Source organism: Argiope bruennichi, chromosome 7, assembly GCF_947563725.1.
Source record: "Argiope bruennichi chromosome 7, qqArgBrue1.1, whole genome shotgun sequence".
Lineage (NCBI taxonomy): Eukaryota > Metazoa > Arthropoda > Arachnida > Araneae > Araneidae > Argiope > Argiope bruennichi.
In genome coordinates this window covers 87,675,134-87,693,972 of record NC_079157.1, presented here as the reverse complement: position 1 = coordinate 87,693,972, position 18,839 = coordinate 87,675,134, and the positions used below count along the sequence as shown (strand labels likewise).

Below are 18,839 nucleotides of genomic sequence, written 5' to 3'. Positions count from 1 at the left end.
TAGAAATTGGCAGCAGCGTGAGTAGTATCCTCAAAGACTTTCTAGTATATTATTTAATAAATGTACTTCTTACTTTCTCTGTACTCTGTACTTTACTACTGTACTTCTTACTTTCTTGGTACTCTGTACTTTACTACTGTACTTCTTACTTTCTCTGTTTTTTACTACTGTACTTCTTACTTTCTCTGTTTTTTACTACTGTACTTCTTACTTTCTCTGTACTCTGTACTTTACTACTGTACTTCTTACTTTTTAGTAGTATAGAGAAAGTATAGCAGAAATCGAACTCTACAGTTTGACGAATCTTCACGTTTCAGACTTCCCTGAGTTCGAAAAAAATTTTTTGGAAAATGTCCGTCTGTCTGTCTGCGACAAAGATAACTCAAAACAATTTAAGCTAGACGGTTGAAATTTGATATACGGTCTTCACACAAAATTTTCAGATTTCTATCAAAGTTTGAGTAAAATCTGTTACGAGAAGTTCCATCTGTCCGGCTGTTCGAATTTAAGTTAATACGATAATTAAAAAAAGAGAGCTACAGAGATAAAATTCAGTACACAGATTTAACATTTATTGTGTAAACAATTATCAAAATTTGAGCTAAATCCAACCACGGGTTAATTGTCTTAGTCTGTAATTTCAGAAATAAGTAAATTTAATAATTAAAAACACATCGATTTAAACATATCAAATTTGGTATGAGAATTTGTGACTGAAAGTGCGGATTTGTATTAAATTTTTGTTTCAATCGGTTGAGAAAAACTTGTCTGAAACACAAATTTTATTTTCCAGTAATATTAAAACGGTACCAGGGATTAATCGCCAAATAACTTGCCAAGGATAACTATATAGATTCAGTAAATTGCTAAAATCACGCCAACGGTTATTATCTCATAACTATTGTACGCCGATGCAAGATTGGCCATTCTTTGGCATGACAAATTCATTAGAGAGTTTCCGAGAAAGTTGCGGAGAGACAATTTCCACTGGTGTAATATTAATAGCACGCAGTTAGGAAGCAATACTATGAAACATTTCATTGGCGTGGACTTTTGGCGATTGTTTTGACAGTTAATCATTGGGATGCGATTAATAACACGCAACAGAAAATTGAATGTACATTCTGAAGATTTTTTTATTGAAGGATTCAAAATAAATTTTGACATAGAACTACAATTATAAGCACAAAATCACATACCAGATTTTATATATATAATTTAAACTATCCGGCTTTGGCGATCAGTTTGATAGCCTAGATTTAGGATTTTTAAACTGTTATATTAATTATTAATATAGGATGCATTTCTTCAAAAAATATTTCCCTTTATAATTTGATACGACTAAAACATCTATTGAAACAATCTACAAATTGTATATATTACGAAATAAAATCTGAAATAAAAGTCTTACTATATATTTAATGACTTGCAAAAGCACATGCTTGAATGTTTCGATGGAGAGTTTGCATTACATCGTAGCATTTAAAAGCATCGTTTCAGATAGTATATCAAACTGAATTAAAAATATTACTGAAGTTAAATGAAAATTGTACGAAAAAGAAAATGTACGTCATTAAAAAGGTCTGTTTTTGTATCTTAAGAAAATACATAAAGCTTTTTTTATAAGATAATTGTTTGGGAAGATATGAGTATCAATTTCTATAGGACGCCGAAACTGATAAATTTTGAAGTGATTTCATACCAAATGTAATGGTGACAATTTTTTATTATAAGCTTTTTAATGGAATAGTAAAAGTGAATTTTAGTGTTCCCTTTGCTGCGCCAACGATGCCAAGTCGCCAATGAAGATAGCGGACGAAATAAACCGCGGAACAGTTACGGTTACTATTTCCCGCCATATAATTAGGACTTTTTACTGATAAGTATTGTTCGGCATCTGTAGAAGGCAACGGGCAGAATTTTTTAACTTAAAAAAACATCCTACGGCTTCGCTAGCAGCGGGAGCGGGAATCTAGTAGCTTCGCTAACACATTGAACATAAGGACTGTATGGATAACAGGAACAGTACACAATATCTTGAAAAGAAAGAATGTACCGGACATACACACTTAGGTGCAATCAAACCATTCTCCATACACAATTTCAAACAAGCACCCTCTCCTAACTTCATCAACTCGTAAAAAAATATACGTATTCCACTCACCCTTCATCCATTCTGCAGGTTCGAAATACTGTTTTCCATCCCATTTACCAGACATCCATTCTTGCACAATTGCCGACATAGCAAATTATCAAAGAAACCAACCGTTAGAGCACCAAAAGAATTACGAGAACAGCGAAGAATTCCATTACAGCTGTCTTTTAAAGTGAGAATGCAGACGATTTCGTAAATTTCGTAAAAATCGTCTGAATTCTTATTCAGACGATTTTTTAAAGCGCATACTGACAATTGAAAATTGCAAAAGAATAAATATTTTCTGTTTGTATTCACATTTAAAAAAAGGAAGAAAGAAGAGAATAACTTTTAATTATAAACTTAACTTTCTTTATTTAATAAACGTTTAATTATAATAAAAAACAAAATTAAAATCTTTAATCGATATTTTTTAAATATTTTTAATTAAACATTTTTCATAATATAGTTGTAGTTTATGTATATCTCAACAGCATTAAACAAAACAGCGTTAGGGTTGCTAGAAGAGCATTCCGATAGGTTGCCATATTAGCACAAACTCGGAGGACACTATTCTTCATTTCACCCGATGGAATTTCTATTATACATTCAGAATTACAGAATTTTATAGAGCTTTTGGACGATTGGCAAGATTTTGGTATGCTTGGCGAGAAACCGCACATTAATCTTAAATCTTACCACGATTACTTATCTAGCAACGGTTAAGTCTAAAATTTAACGGAACGCTTTTCACGGAACTTTTTTTTTTGAAGTCTATTTATTAATTTTATTTATATTTTCTTTCCCCTGGCTAATTATCCTCTTTGGTGACATGGCGGGGTATCTTCAGGGCACTTTTAATAATATTTTGCAGTTCCATTAATTAGCTAAGAGAAGCTTTTTATTCAGTACAACAAAAAATGTTTAATAACTGAAGCAATCTGAAATTTGCATGATATTTTGTTTATATTTGATTGCTGCAATTCGACAATTAGTAATCAGCTCGATTTCTGTCCCACATACGTTAGCGTTATATATATATATAAATATAAAGAGAGAGAGAGAGAGATAGTTAGATCATTGTATTTTTAAACTATTGCATTTACATTCTTGTGAAAGCATAGACTGGCAGACTATCAATTCCTTAAAAGACTTGGGTAAATATAGTTTTTATTCGAAAGCAAAGTTACATTAAATATTATCAGTCTTTTCTAGTTATGCAATTTCTTTTAAATAAAGAGAAATACGAGTTTACCATTATTTTCACTCAGTAACTAGTATTCCAAATATGAATCTTAGTCTAGGGAGAGAAATGTCTAAATTAAGGCTATTAATGCTAAAACATTGTTCATTAAAAAATACATTTTTTTCATCAGTTACTAAATGTAGAATAATACATGAGGCGTAACTATTACCAGCAACGTATAAAAAAGAACTTGCATTCTATAAAATACTTATACATTTTATAGAATGCAAAAAAAAAAAAAAAAAAACTGGTTGTCAATGTATAAAGCAAGTATTATTTCATACATTTACAATGCTTTCCGTAGAATTTCCAAATAACAGACCAGCGAAATATGAAATACATCTTCGATGCAAAAGAAAAAAAAGAAAATGCTTAAAAGAAACAAGTAATGCATAAACATGCACAAAGAGACATAAAAAAATCATATTTTCTGAAGTCGTGCTTATAAAAATAATGGAATGTATATTTTGAGCACTCTTAGTTTCAAAACTGAAAGTCCTATCATAGAAAAAAAATATTAATTCTAAAGTCCATCTGGAAATACAAGCCCCAAAGGGAATGAAAAATAATTCTGGAAAAAAATCGTTGCTTATTTTATAGCTGCACCACATTGACGCTTGATTAAATGTTCTGAGCACTATGTTAATAATTGCAATGAAAAGACAAACAAAGAAAGATAGGACCATCTGGAGGATTGTAAAATAACTATATGTGAGAATATTATTCCTTTAAGCCTAACGATCTTTAAACCAAAGATTCTTCAAGTGTACTAGTAAAAAATTATTGCCAAAATATGATATGTTTTTGTATGAAAAAAAGTAATGAAGTGTAATTCAAAATCACATTCTTGTTTACCATGGTGCAAGAAATAGTTTAATTTTATTTTCCTATATTTTATATGAACTTTAATTTTTTCGCTTTATGAATTTTGAATAAAAGTTTTTTTTAATAGTGCTTGCAGTATTTATTCAAAATAACATTTATATTTTTGATAAATTTACATTTTTTACATAATAACCTACTGTAATTTTTTCAAATGATTTTCCAAAAAAAAACACATTTGTCATTTTATAGAATGTCAAGACATTATGTCAATAGCCAAGTATATAATATTAATCATATTTCATGATTTGCCTAAAAACATCCAGCATTCTGTAAAATACTGACTGAAAAAAGAATCTAGAAGAAATTATAGAAAGCTAGCTGTAAATATGTATAGAAGAAAAAAAATATAGAAAGTTGCCTGGAAATATATATAGAAAGAGATAGAAAAATATAGAAAGTTAACGTTATATAGATATAGAAAGCTGATGTTTCGTAAATTGGAGATATTTGATTTTCTCTAAACACAAAACTGTTGAAGCTTGAAATAAGCCACTTAGTCTTTATCTTTGAACTTCATTATTATATCTGAAAATAATAAAGAAGGAACTAAAACTAAATTAGAAAATCCAGAAGAAAAAAGAAGAATTAAATGTCATAGTATAATGAACCAGAGTTTCCTAAACTTATTCGCATGCTATTTAAAAATTACACTTGTGTATCACAGATCGCTGGCTATTACCAAACAATAGTTATGTAAGCTTGTGATAGAGTGCATCCTTGGTTATTTTTTTGATGATAAATTTCTGGGATGTGGTTGATACACAAGAATCAGAAAACTGAAAATTCAAATGGGTAGCCATTTTTATCGCCAAATGAAACTAAAATTTAACACAGAATTAAAACAGTAGTCTTAAGATTAACATAGCGAATTGCATATATTAAAGTAAATTCGTTTCTAAGTGAACTTGATTCGAAATGCGAACCGATAGGGTTAAGTCCTTGGCAAAGACAGCTCTAAATTTGATATATATCTATATTTTAGATGTTAAATTTGTATACCAAAATGTATTTATCCAAATCTCTTCGGTTTGTAGTTGTCATATTAATTTGTACTCATACAAACCAGTTTGACTTATTATGAATATATTTTGTTCAAAACTTGAACGAAATCCTTTGAGAAGTAGTCTGCTTTTAAACAATAATCGACAAATTCCATGTAAAACCTATATATTAAATTTTTTCCGTCCAGTTAAAAAAGAAAGTTTGAGCTATCATGACAAGCTATCACTTGAACTTTGACAGATAGAATTCCAAAACTGCTTTATCGAACTAGAAAATGTTTGAAATGAGGAAATTCCTCAAAATCTCAAATTATACAACGATTACAATACTTTCTCTCTGAATTCTTCGTAGACGAGAGAGTAAAGATTTAGGGTGTACGTACACACTAGAAGATTTTTTTTTAAATTTTAACTTTAAAAATCCAGTTTTTTCACGGTAGGTTATTAATATATGTTTAAACTCATTTCAGTGAGAAAAAACCATATTACACTAATTAATAATTAATCAAATAAGATTTAATGAGCTAATTAGCCTATTTTTTGGAACATGATATCTTAAATTCTAATTTGTACAGACACACAATTCTAGTTGGAAATGATGCCTAACATTAGTCTTCATGTTGTCTGCCTCAAAAAAGTTATAAAAATGTATAGCTTTTTTAAAACAATTTTTTCATCAACGATGAATAGGAAAAGCGAGATTTTTTCTGTAACTTTAACTTTTAAACAGCTATTAAAAATTTATTTCTATAAATATAACTTTGATTGAGGCACAAAACATCCGCTATTTCATACAGATTATTTTGATATATAAATAACTGTATTTGGTTCATTTCTTGTTGAGTTATGATTGTTTGAATGAAGCAACATAGTGGAAAAATATCATTCTTCATAAAATGAGTTTTAAAAACACCTTAACTAGAGTTTTTAATGAAAGCACCTCAAGAAAAATTATTATACCTCGAGAAATATTTTGAATATCGACAACATCTTGGTATCGTTTGAAAGCTAAAGGATCAGAGAACATTATTAAGCAATAAAAAAATATTCGTTAATTTGAACGATTTTCGGAGTTTCACCGAAAATATAGTAATAAAATACACCTTAAATAAAAAAAGGAAGAGCTTTTATTAATATAATAAAATGCAGGAAATACTTTTTCTTAAACATTTAGAGAATAATGTAAAAAAATCATGAAAATCTTAGGATGTTATAAATACTGAAAGTAAATTAGAGTAATTATTTTAATCTTTAGTTCGTGTTAAAGAATTTCATTTTGTTTTTCTTTTTTCTTGATTTGATATAGTTTAATTTTTCAACGTATTTATATTTACTTGAGGTTTTACAATATCCTTTCAATTAGGACAAAAAGATTATTTTTAAAAAACTTTCTGAATCTAGAGATACGTAATTAATTATTTTTGCATTATAACTATGTTTGGCTTTTCAGACTTTAATTTATTTCATAGTTCCTCACCATAGCATTTACTATCAATTTTTTGGCAACAGGCTACACGTCTACAATATCAACACTGCCAATTTAATAATGTCAACCAAATTCGAAGAACTACATCTTGTCACATTAATTAAGAAGACTATTTTAATTTATGCTTGTTCAATAAATATAGAGCATTCTGATTGGTTAGCTATGTTCAGAAAGTGTCGAAACTAATTTCAAAATTGGCCTAGATATTTTGTTTGAAGATTATGTTATTTTTTAAATTTTATTGCATATGCCGAAAATACAGGAAGCAAGGATCTAGACGATTTGAGTAACCAATCAAAAAAGATTTGTAAAATAAGTACAATTGTTGGGGATGGAAAACTCTATGGAAATATTTTATTTCAGAAAAAAATTATATATTTTTAAAAATTTTCAAGAAAATGTAAAATATAAATTATAAAATTCAATTGATGGCATATCTAAGAAGCATGAAATTTCATATTAAAATTGGAGAATTCAGTTGGCTAGGGCTGGCGGCTTCCTTCTTTGGTTTTGTCAACTCTTTTAAATATATAAATGGAATTTTGTATAACCAATTTTTTCTTTGAAGTTGTGGGCTTTGTCTTTTTATCTGAAAGAATCTCTCAAAAATGGAGGTGAATAAGATAGATGAATATCGATGACATATTAAAGAGTTTCGAAATATCATAATAAATAAAAATTGGCGAAATCCCTACATTTGGTATTTCATTTAGTTTTCATAACCAAGAAACGCTTTAAATATTTTTCCTTGCAATGTTTTCCTTTATTATTTCTTTATTAATTTCTCATGAAAATATCAGACAATCGAGAAGAAAACTCTTAATTTCATATAAAATTCGTTAGGTTCATATGATCAAAAATGTTATTAGTTTCGTATAAAATAAAAATCGGAGAAATCTGACCTATGGTTGAGGATGGGGGGGGTGCTCTGATCTTTGGTTTTTTTCAATTACTTTAAGTATGTAAATAGAATTTATATAATTAAAATTCCAATTTTTGTGAAATTTTCTACAAATTGGCGTTTATTGTTTAAAATCTAAACTTAGATAAAATTCTCGACAAACCGAAAACTGAATTCAGAAAATATTAAAATATTCCATTATTACCTACCTATATACAAAAGAATACTGAATTTCAGAATTTTAACACACCAAAAATAAAATGAAAAATATCGATTACAAAACAAAATTAAATCTTTAAAAACCTGGAACAAATGAAATAAGATAAAAGATATGAAAAATAAAAGCAAATGAAATCAAGGAAACGAAAATTTTACAAAATGATACGCTTACCATAGATTTATATAAATATTTATGTAAACGAGAAAAAAAATTTAAATGAAACTGAACTGGTATTTTTTTTCCCTTAAGAATAAAACTCACCAAGAAAAAACACTTAAAAGATATTTACTTTGAAATCTATCACACATGTTTTGTCAATTCTGTAGGTCAAAGGATCTGATGCATACGCAAGGCTATTGAACGGCTTAAAGTCTATTGAAAATTGAAATCTAAAAATATTTTTCTCGAAAGAACAATTGGGATTAATCTACGAATAATAGATTTTTATTGAAATTGTTCACAATGTAATCATCCCACTAAGCCAACGATTTCCAAAGTCCTCTAATAAACAATAAACATTTCAATGCCATTCCCTTATAAATAATAAAATGCATTTTTAAATAATTTGTTAAATTTCTTAAGAATGTATTTTGATTGTATTTGGAGAGGTTTTAAATACAAATCTACATGTTGAAACTGATCTAACTAATACAAACCTCAAATTTACCAAGCAATTTTTTAGACTTTTCATCAGAATTCAGTTCCTAATTCAGAATCTCAAAATTTGTAAAGAGTGTTACTAAATGCAAATGTCTATTTTTATGTATTAAAAACTAAAAAGTTTTTAAATCCATGACATATGTTTATAGAAAAATAAAATAAAAACTATGAATATTTTCGTAAAATCCATAAATATTTTCAATTGTTGTGAAAGAAGAAACATAAATTTTATTCTATTCGACCAAAAAAATCCATTCTAACAGAGACATACCATTAATAGCAGGATAAAAAAAAGAGTATCTACTAATTTTGAATATGAACGCCATCAATTTTATAAACTAAAATCTAAAATTCTAATAATTTTTTGAATTCAATCAGATTTGTGGATTTTACTGGGGCAAGAGCCAGTTCTAACTATACTGCGCCAGACCTATATTTAAAATATATATAAAAAAATATTATGCCTGTAAAAATGGATTAAATGCCGAACTCTGCTACGATTTAAATGTTGGCATGCTGTCTTTTAAAGAAAAACAAGATGTTTAAATTACATCATGATAAGATATTAAATAAAATAGTAAATACTAATTGTTTTTAAAAAAATTTAAAAAATTGATGGGGGTGGGGTAATTACTCACCAGAATTCGCATTTCCACCAATGAGCAGCTCAAAAATCGTATCCGATGGCATTTAAAATTAGGATATTCGATCCAAACATGAACAACAGACAAACTTACTAGGGAGCTTGGACAAGTAGAGGCTCTTTCGCCCGTTAAAAGGTGTCGAATGAGTTAAATGGGTATGACCAATGAGGGTTCTTGTCAATGTTACATCGTACTCCAGCACGAATGACAAGGCCAGGCTGAAATTGAGGGTTTCATAGAATGAAATTTATTTCTAGCAGGATTATTCCATGACTCCTGCCACAGTTTATATTAACGACACACTAAGAACAGAAACGCACAGAGACGCAGAATTAAAGAAAGAAGCATTAATTTTGTGGAATAAATTCATGAAAAAAATTAGGACAAAAATTAGAATTTCAAAAGTTTTTGTGAAAGGATCGTTTTGAAAATCGTTGCAAAAACATTTAAGCAGAAAATAAAGATACTAGCAGCCATTATTTGAAAAAAAAAAGTAATTGCATACAGAAATTATTTTGAATCTATGTGTCTTGTGTTTTGTGTAAAAGAAATTAAAAAGATTTTACATCCATGGATTAAGCGTTTATAAAAAATGTTAAAATAATATATTTTCTATTTCAAGCCTACTTGACGAAATCATTCGAAAATCCAACTCAAATCTATAATTTTTAATGTAAAATACATGCTCTGAAATTCATATATTTAGCTGAAGGCAAAAAAAAAATCATGCGAGGATACATCCAATTAGAGTCAAATTTGATCCCAAATTTGACACAAATTTAGAATTCTAGTCTTTATGATAATTTTCATGCCTGTCTCGTTGAATTTTGAAGTTGCAGTGTTGCATAAAAATAACTTATTTTGTAGAATACATAATAAAATACGGAAACACTATAATTTTCTAACATGAAAGGCTGTCTCTGTTTTCGTTTATCGAATTATTGCTTTTCATTCATTTCATTATAATAATTCGAAAGTTAGTTCCTGAAGTGGCATCTCATTGAAAGTGTATTTAAAATTCCTGTCATCTATCTTATTCCTTTTTTTTAATATCTTGTTCATAAACAAGCATCATAAATGATCATTTTATTTAGTCGAATTCGAACCTAGACATGTTTAAAATTTGGAAATAAAAATCTCAAAAATGAGTACAATATTATTCTTAGGAGAAATATATTTTTATATGAATACGGAACATAAAAACAATCTAATACAGGTATACAAACTTAACTGATAAACATACTTTGCAATACATTTCAGTACAAATTATCTATTTATTCTAAAATGTATTTTTGCTCTATTAATTTCATCAAATCTGATTAAACTAGATAAAATGGGAAATGAAAACTCATAAGAATCTTATTTCTGCACAAAATAATCATATAAAATTTTACTACAAATAGTTGAAATATTTTTGAAAATAACAAATTCGTTATTGTCACGCTTTTTACTGAAAATGTAAAATTGCTTAATTTTAAATATTTTAAATTTTAATGTCTATATAATTAATTTTATCTATTTGAATAACAGACCGCGTTCTGTCTTCTAAGATATGAATTCTGAAATTGAAGAACATTCTTTCAGGTACATAAAACTATCATAGAATTGATATAGAAACACGTTTGCCTCTTTTGCAAAACCTGCTATAAAATTAACAGTTTCTGAGATTTACTATTTTTCATATTTTAGGTATTTCCCAAACCAACAAAATGCAAACAAAACATCAAATAGCAATAAAATGTCTCGTATATGCCAACTCTAAATTTAGAATTTCATTTCCTATAAATGCTTCTATGCTGACTTCGCATTTAGCAAAACCGCTTCTGCAGCAATAATGTATCTTGCAATAGTTTTTGTTGTTCTTTTCAGAATTACATCTGGATTAATCCTGCATTCCGGATTGGATCCGCTCTTCCATGACTTGAATGACAGAAATGCTGAATTTTATCATGTTAAAAATACAGGGAAATCAAAACCAATAAATTCTGATGAAGCTGTGGAAAAAGAGCCGATTTTCACCAGTTTTTTAAAAACTGATGTTCGATCCGAGAATTTAAAAACTTCACCAGCTTTTCGTAGCAGTGTCATGGAAGATCCTTCGAAAGACATAACTGTTGAAGCAAGTAAAGTCATATACGAAAATATTTTGGAAGATACTTTGGAAAATGTTGGAGGAGAAGCAGATGATGTCTTAAACAACAGAATCTTGAAAGATTCTTCAGATATAATTGATGAAAAAATAGGTGAATCTTTATCCGGAGAATCTCTTGCTAGGAAAACAAGAGCGGCCATACAAAACAGCACGAAAGAATGCAAGAATAGCTCAGAAATTACAGTGGAAACTGTTGTTGAAATTGAAGGTAAAGATTTCCGTTTGCAATTATTTTCATTTATACAAAAATTTAGTTTCCCATATTAATGAAATAATTTTTTAACGAAACAGATGAGAATATAAATATTAAAAGATATTATAGAAGCAATTATTCATTTTAAAATATATAATCCGACCTTAAAACACGTGAAATAAACATTAAGACAGAATAAATTGGGCTTTTACGGAAAATTAAAAAAAATTACTATTTATTCCTATTTCCGTTCCATTCTTTGAAATAAGTTGCCTGGATCCTAAAATAAAATAAGGATTTCAAGATTTTGATAAAATAATATTTGCATTAAAATTATAAATATTTAAAAAAAATGATACAATTTTTACTAAGCTGATACAATTTTTTCTAAGCTAATAAAGTTCTGAAACTTCTTATTTTCTAGTTTATTTTAGCGAGCTGAATATTTCTTAATATGCCATCTTAATTTTATACATATTCTGAAAATATTTAAGCATGAAAGTCAAATTTACAATTCAATGGATAAATGCTTGTATTAGAAAGCATTTTGTAAAACATTTTACTCTAATATTTGCAATAGAAGGGGGACAGGATTCTTATTATTTCCTGTGTTGAATTTAGTTTAGACTTTTTCTAGTTCAAAAATTAAATTATTGTAAAAATGTGGGGGGAAAAAAGCAAAAGTTGCTACACTTTAGAAATAAAAAATGTTAAATGCTCATATATGACGTATTATGAAATGGGCTGAGTGAGATTTTAACAATGAACTTTCTTCATTTTTAGAACTTTTTCCTGAGTTTATGCCTTTTTGAACACGAATAAAATCTTCACTTTTTATTTCTTTTGAAGAAATTAGTAAATTAAAAAAGCCATTTAATAATAAGTGCAATTAATTCGCTACATGCTATGTTTTTAGAGCTGGATGAAGGAAACAGATGCAGCTGCAAGAGTGTGGTAACTAGTTTACCCAAGGTTCCTGCTGTGTTTATATTTGTAAATACCTTTATTAAAAATGTCCAGTCTTCAGAATTGCTGACTATACTCTTCGACATTACGGATGCAGCAGCTCAACAATATAGCCAGTTTAAATACAGGTAAAAATTTTATAAATAAGCAGTGCTTTAGGAAATGTTGTTCACCAAAAGATTCTACTAAGATTATTCTATTATTTCGATTCAAATGGAAAAGAAATTCAAATAGGTCATATTATTCATCTGCCTGAGGGGATGCCCGAGATCAAATTTTAAAAGAAAATAGAATTTGTTATGATTGGGGTCGTATTATCGTATACTGAATATAAAATTATACCTACCAAATTTTAAATATATAAAAATTGTAAATTATTATTGAGAGCAAATGGCTTCTTAAATCAATTCCTTCATCGAATGAAATAATTGTTTTTTTTTTGCTGCATCTTTTTATTTATTTTAAATAATTCTAATTTCCGACGTAGGAATTAAATGAGTGGTTTTATTAGGTTCAAAAGTTTGCGTTGTATATTTAATATTTCTATTGTTTAATAAGAATAAATTCCCTTCTCGAACATTCTATTCAAGTTCAATATGAAATATAATCATGGGTTTATATATGTAATATTATACTTCTTGATTTAACACACACACACACACAAACACACGCACGCACACACACACACACACACACACACACACAACATATATATATATATATATATATATATATATATATATATATATATATATAATACAATATTGTCGCCACATTAGGCCGGACACTCGGATGTTTACTATATAGACAAATTCAAAAAGCGAAACCTTATCTAAATATAATAAGTCTGATCCAAATCGTAGCAGCCAATTGCATCTTTAGACTCTAACATGTTATTTCGATCTTCTGTGGTCCTGTCTTTGGTGACAATTTTCTTTTAAATTCAGATGAATAAATGTGCGAAATTTATTTAAATACAGCAAAATGACGGTTAAAGAAAATCTATCTCGCTTTGTAAATATGTTTCTATATAAATTTTTATATAGATGCATAAATTTAATATTTTGTAAGTGTAAATAGTTCACCTGTTTGTTTATAAGAAATACATTAATTTTCCAATATCAAATTATGTTTTCAGGTTTATTGCAGACTTCTGCCGGAGACTTGGCTTCATTAATGCTAACGTAATCGCCGCTTTCTCCGTACGTACCATCGCCAAATACTTTGATGTCATTCCACCGCAAGTTTTGATAGAGGTTTCTGCCAATTACATCGCCAAGGTTCTGTTTGTCGAAGGAATCCTCACTGCTGATAATGCACAAAAACTAGCTTCGATGTATTGTAAGAAGCTGGAAGAAAGCGCCAAAATCCTTGAAATTGATTGTGAAAGCAGTTATATTATTAAATTTCAAGCTTTAGCCGATGGATGGATTCGATTCGTTCAATATTTTGGAGAGTTTTCATATTCAGAATCATGGGAAATTGCTTTCTACTATGATCACGAATGGTTATTGGCTGCTGTGGATTATGGAACTCTTAGAAATGTCACAGCGTAAAAGAATATTTCTCATCTATGTAGAATTTTTTTTTTAAATTTTCACATTTTTTCATACTAATAAGTTGATGAAGATTATATCACATGTTACTATTAGAAGTTGGCACCAGAGGGAGGGGTTTTCTCAAAGACAGTCTCTTATGTTATTTAATAATGGTACTTGTCCCTTTCTCGTAAACGCAGTACAGAGAGAGTAGGGTATAATTCGAAATTCGAAATACAATATAAATCGAATTAAAATGTTTGATGAATCATCATATTTTAGACCTTCTTGACTTCGAAAAACCCAATTTTGGAAAATGTCCTTCTGTCTGTCTGTGACAGACTGTGACTCAGAAAATATTTTAACTAGACTATTGAAATTTGATGTACGGCCTTTACATCGAATTTTCATATTTCAATCAAAGTTTGAGTAAAATTTGTTATGAGAAATTCCATCTGTCTGGCTGTTCGAATATATGTTAATACAATAGTTAAATAACGAAGAGAGCTACAGGGATAAAATTCAGTATATAGATTTAACATCTATAATGCAAACAATTTCAAAATTTGAGCTAAACCCAACCACAGGTTAATGTTTTGGCCTGTAACTTAAAAAATAAGTAAAAGGGATAATTCAAAAAACGGATTTAAAGTATTAAATTTTGTATGAGAATTTGTGACAACAAGTGCAGATTTGTATTAACTTCGTGTTTCAATTTATTCATAAAAAACGTGTCTAAATCCCAAATTTCACTTTCAGGTACTATTAACACAGTATCAAGGATTAAACGCCAAATAAGCCAAGGTTAACAATATTGATTCAGTAAAAATGATAAAATAACGCCAAAGGTTAATATTTCGTAATTATTGTACGTCAATGGCAAGGAAAGCGTTCTCTGGCATGACAAGTTTATTAGAAAGTTTTGGGGAAACCACTTCCTCTGGTGCATTATTAACTGTACACAATTGGGAGACAGTAGTATGAATAGTTAAACTTTTCATACTGTTATTTCATACTTTGGCGATTCATACTTTTCAAACCTTTAACGATTGTTTTGGCAGTTAATTCGGATGCTATTAATATCAAGCACCAGAACATTGAATGTGTATTCTGGAGATATTTTTTATAGAAATATTGAAAACAAAATTTGGCTTAGAACTATAATTATAGTGACAAAATCACAAATTCAAAGATTTTAGTGAATTGAATTGAGTAATTTCTATTCAAAAAGTAAAACAAACATTCATTAAATATTTTCAGTGTTCTATAATTATGTAAATTCTTTTAAATAAAGATAAATACGAGTTTGTCATTATTTTCACTCAGTAACTAGAATCAAGAAAAACCAAATCTTCAAATGTATTTGCAAAAATTAATTGTCAAAATTTGAAATGCTTTTATATGAAAAAAGCAATAAAGTGTAATTCAAATTGCCTTTCTTGTATATCGTAATGGAACAAATAAATTAATTTTAGTTTCTTATTTTTTATGCGAAATTTTGATATTTTTTTTAAGAATGATATAGATTTTGTTATTTACAATTACAGTTTTTCTTTAGTCTTTCTGGTTGAGGATGGGGGATAGTGCTTTTATCTTTGGTTTTTTTCAATTACTTTAAGTATATAAATATAATTTATATATTTAAAATTCCAATTTTTGCGAAATTTCTTACAAAATAGTGTTTATAGTTTAACATCTAAACTTAGATAAAATTCTCGACAAACCGGAAACTGAATTCAGAAAATATTAAAATATTCTATTAATACAAAAGAATACTGAAGTTCAGAATTTTAACACATAAGAATAAAATGAAAAATATAGATTACAAAACAAAATTCAATCTTTAAAAACCTGGAACAAATGATAAATAGATAATAAGATAAAAGATATGAAAAATAAAAGCAAATGAAATCATGAAAATGAAAGTTTTACAAAATGATACACCTACCATTGATTTATCAGAATATTTATGTAAACGAGAAAAAAAAATTTAAATGAAACGTAACTGGTATTTTTATCCAGTAATAATAAAACTCACCAAGAAGAAACACTTGATAGATATTGACTTTGAAATCTATCACACATGTTTCGTCACTTCTGTAAGTCAAATGATCTGATGCATACGCAAGGCTTTTTAAAAAAACTCGTTAAAGTCTATTGAAAATTGAAATCTAAAAATATTTTTCTCGAAGGAACAATTGGGATTAATCTACGAATAATAGATTGTATTGATATTGTTCACATGTAATCATCTCAGCAATCCAACTGATTTCTAAAGTCCTCTAATAAACATAACAACACAACATAATATTAAAAATTGTTAAATTTCTTAAGAATGTATTTTGATTGTATTTGGAGAGGTTTTAAATACAAATCTATATTTTGAAACTCATCTAACTAATACAAACTTAAAATTTACCAAGCAATTTTTTAGACTTTTTATCAGAAATAAGTTCCTAATTCAGAATCTCAAAATTTGCAAGGAGTACTAAATGCTTCCATTTTTATGTATTAAAAACTAAAATTTCTTAAATCCATGGCATATGTTTATAGAAAAAAAATATATAAGCTATAAATATTTTAGTAAAAACCATAGATTTTTTCATTTGTTGAGAAAGAAGAAACATAAATTTTTTTCTATTCGATGAAAAAAATCCATTCAAACAGAGACATAACATTAATAGCAGGATAAAAAAAAGAGTATCTACTAATTTTGAATATGAACGCCATCAATTTTATAAACTAAAATCTAAAATTCTAATTATTTTTTGAATTCAATCAGATTTGTGGATTTTACTGGCGCAAGAGACAGTTCTAACTATACTGGACCAGACCTATAGTTAAAATGTATAAAAAAAAATATTATGCATGTAAAAATGGATTATATGCCGAACTCTGCTACGATTTAAATGTTGGCATGCTGTCTTTTAAAGAGAAACAAGATGTTTAAATTACATCATGATAAGATATTAAATAAAATAGTAAATACCAAATGCTTTAAAAAAATTTAAAAGAATTGATGGGGAGGGAGGGGGAATCACTCACCAGCATTTCCACCGATGAGCAGTTCAAAAATCGTATCCGATGACATTTAAAATTAGCACATTCGATCCAAACATGAACAACAGACAAACTTACTAGGGAGATTGGACAAGTAGAGGCTCTTTCGCCCATTAAAAGGTGTCGAATGAGTTAAATGGGTATGACCAATGAGGAGTCTTGTCAATGTAACATCGTACTTACGCACGGATGACAAGGCCAGGCTGAAATTGAGGGTCTCATGGAATGAAGTTTATTTCTAGCATGATGATTCCATGACTCCTGCCGCAGTTTATATAAAACGACGCACTAAGAACGGAAATGCACACAGAATCAGAATTAAAGAAAGAAGCATTAATTTTGCGGAATAAGTCCAAGAAAAAAATAAGGACAAAAATTACTATTTCAAATTTTTTTGTGAAAGGATAAACATAAAAAAGTGTTTGTTCAAATCGTTACAAAAGTATTTAAGCAGAGAATAGGGATACTAGCAGGCAGATTTTGAAAAAAAAAAAAAAAAAGAATTAATAGCATATAGAAATTATTTTGAATCTATGTGCTTTGAGTTTCGTATATTCGAAATTAAAAAGCTTTTAAATCCATGGATTAAGCATTCATGAAAAAAGTTAAAATAATATATTTTTTTATTTCAAGCCTATTTGACGAATTCATTCGAATATCTAACTTAAATCTGTAATTTGTAATGTAAAATGCATGAAATTCATATATTTAGCTGAAAGCAAAAACAAATATCATGTGAAGATACAGCCAATCAGCGTCAAATTTGATCCCAAATATAGAATTCCAGTCATTATAATAATTTTCATGCCTGGCTCGTTGAATTGTTAAGTTTCAGTGTTGGAGAGAAACCATTTCTTTTAAAGAAGTCCTAATAAAATACGGCAACCCTATAATTTTCTCACTTGAAAGGCATGCTCAGTTTTCTTTCATCGAAGTATTGCTTTTCATGTTTACATAATTATAATAATTCAAAAATTACTTCAAGAAGTGACCTCTCATTGAAAGGTTATTTAAAATTCACTTGGTTTATCTCCTTATTTCTTTAGTATCTTGTTCATAAACAGACATTATATATAATTGTTTCATTTAGTTTAATTCGAAAGTACACATATTTATATTCTGGAAATAAAAATCTCTAAGATGAGTACAAAGAATTCTTTCTTAGAAGAAAGGCATTTTCATATGAATAAAGAACGTAAAAACAACCTCATATCGGTATACAAACTTAACTGATAAACATACTTTGCAATTCTTTTCAGTACAAATTATCTATTTATTCTAAAATGTATTTTTGCTCTATTAATTTTATCAAATCTGATTAAACTAGATAAAATGGGAAATGAAAACTCATAAGAACCTTATTTATACACAAAATAATCATATAAATTTTTGCTACAAGTAGTTGAAATATTTTTGAAAATGAGAAATTCGTTGCCGTCACACATTTTACTGCGAATGTAAAATTGTTTAATTTTAGATATTTTAAATTTTAATGTCTGCATAATTAATTTTATCTATTTGAATAACAGACCGCTTTCTGTCTTATAAGATATGAATTCTGAAATTGAAGAACATTAATTCAGATACATAAAATTATCATAGAATTGATATAGAAACACGTTTCCTCTTTTGCAAAACCTGCTATAAAATCAACAGTTTCTGAGATTTACTATTTCTCATATTTTATGTATTTCCCTAACCAACTGAATGCAAACAAAGCATCAAATAGCAATAAAATGTCGTGTATATGCCA

At 28.1% G+C, this 18,839-nt stretch overlaps 2 protein-coding genes across 2 annotated transcripts in view; both read left to right on the top strand.

Moving 5' to 3' along the window:
- The window catches only part of LOC129976590 (uncharacterized), a 466,684-nt gene that overhangs the window by 363,204 nt on the left and 84,641 nt on the right, over positions 1 to 18,839 (top strand). The gene's annotated exons all lie outside the window — the stretch shown is intronic.
- LOC129976585 (uncharacterized) lies at positions 10,986 to 15,329 on the top strand. Its single transcript, XM_056090225.1, has 3 exons — positions 10,986 to 11,537; positions 12,439 to 12,616; positions 13,627 to 15,329. Exons 1-3 carry the CDS (start codon positions 11,012 to 11,014, stop codon positions 14,042 to 14,044), a joined length of 1,122 nt encoding a protein of 373 aa, XP_055946200.1. The 5' UTR covers positions 10,986 to 11,011; the 3' UTR covers positions 14,045 to 15,329.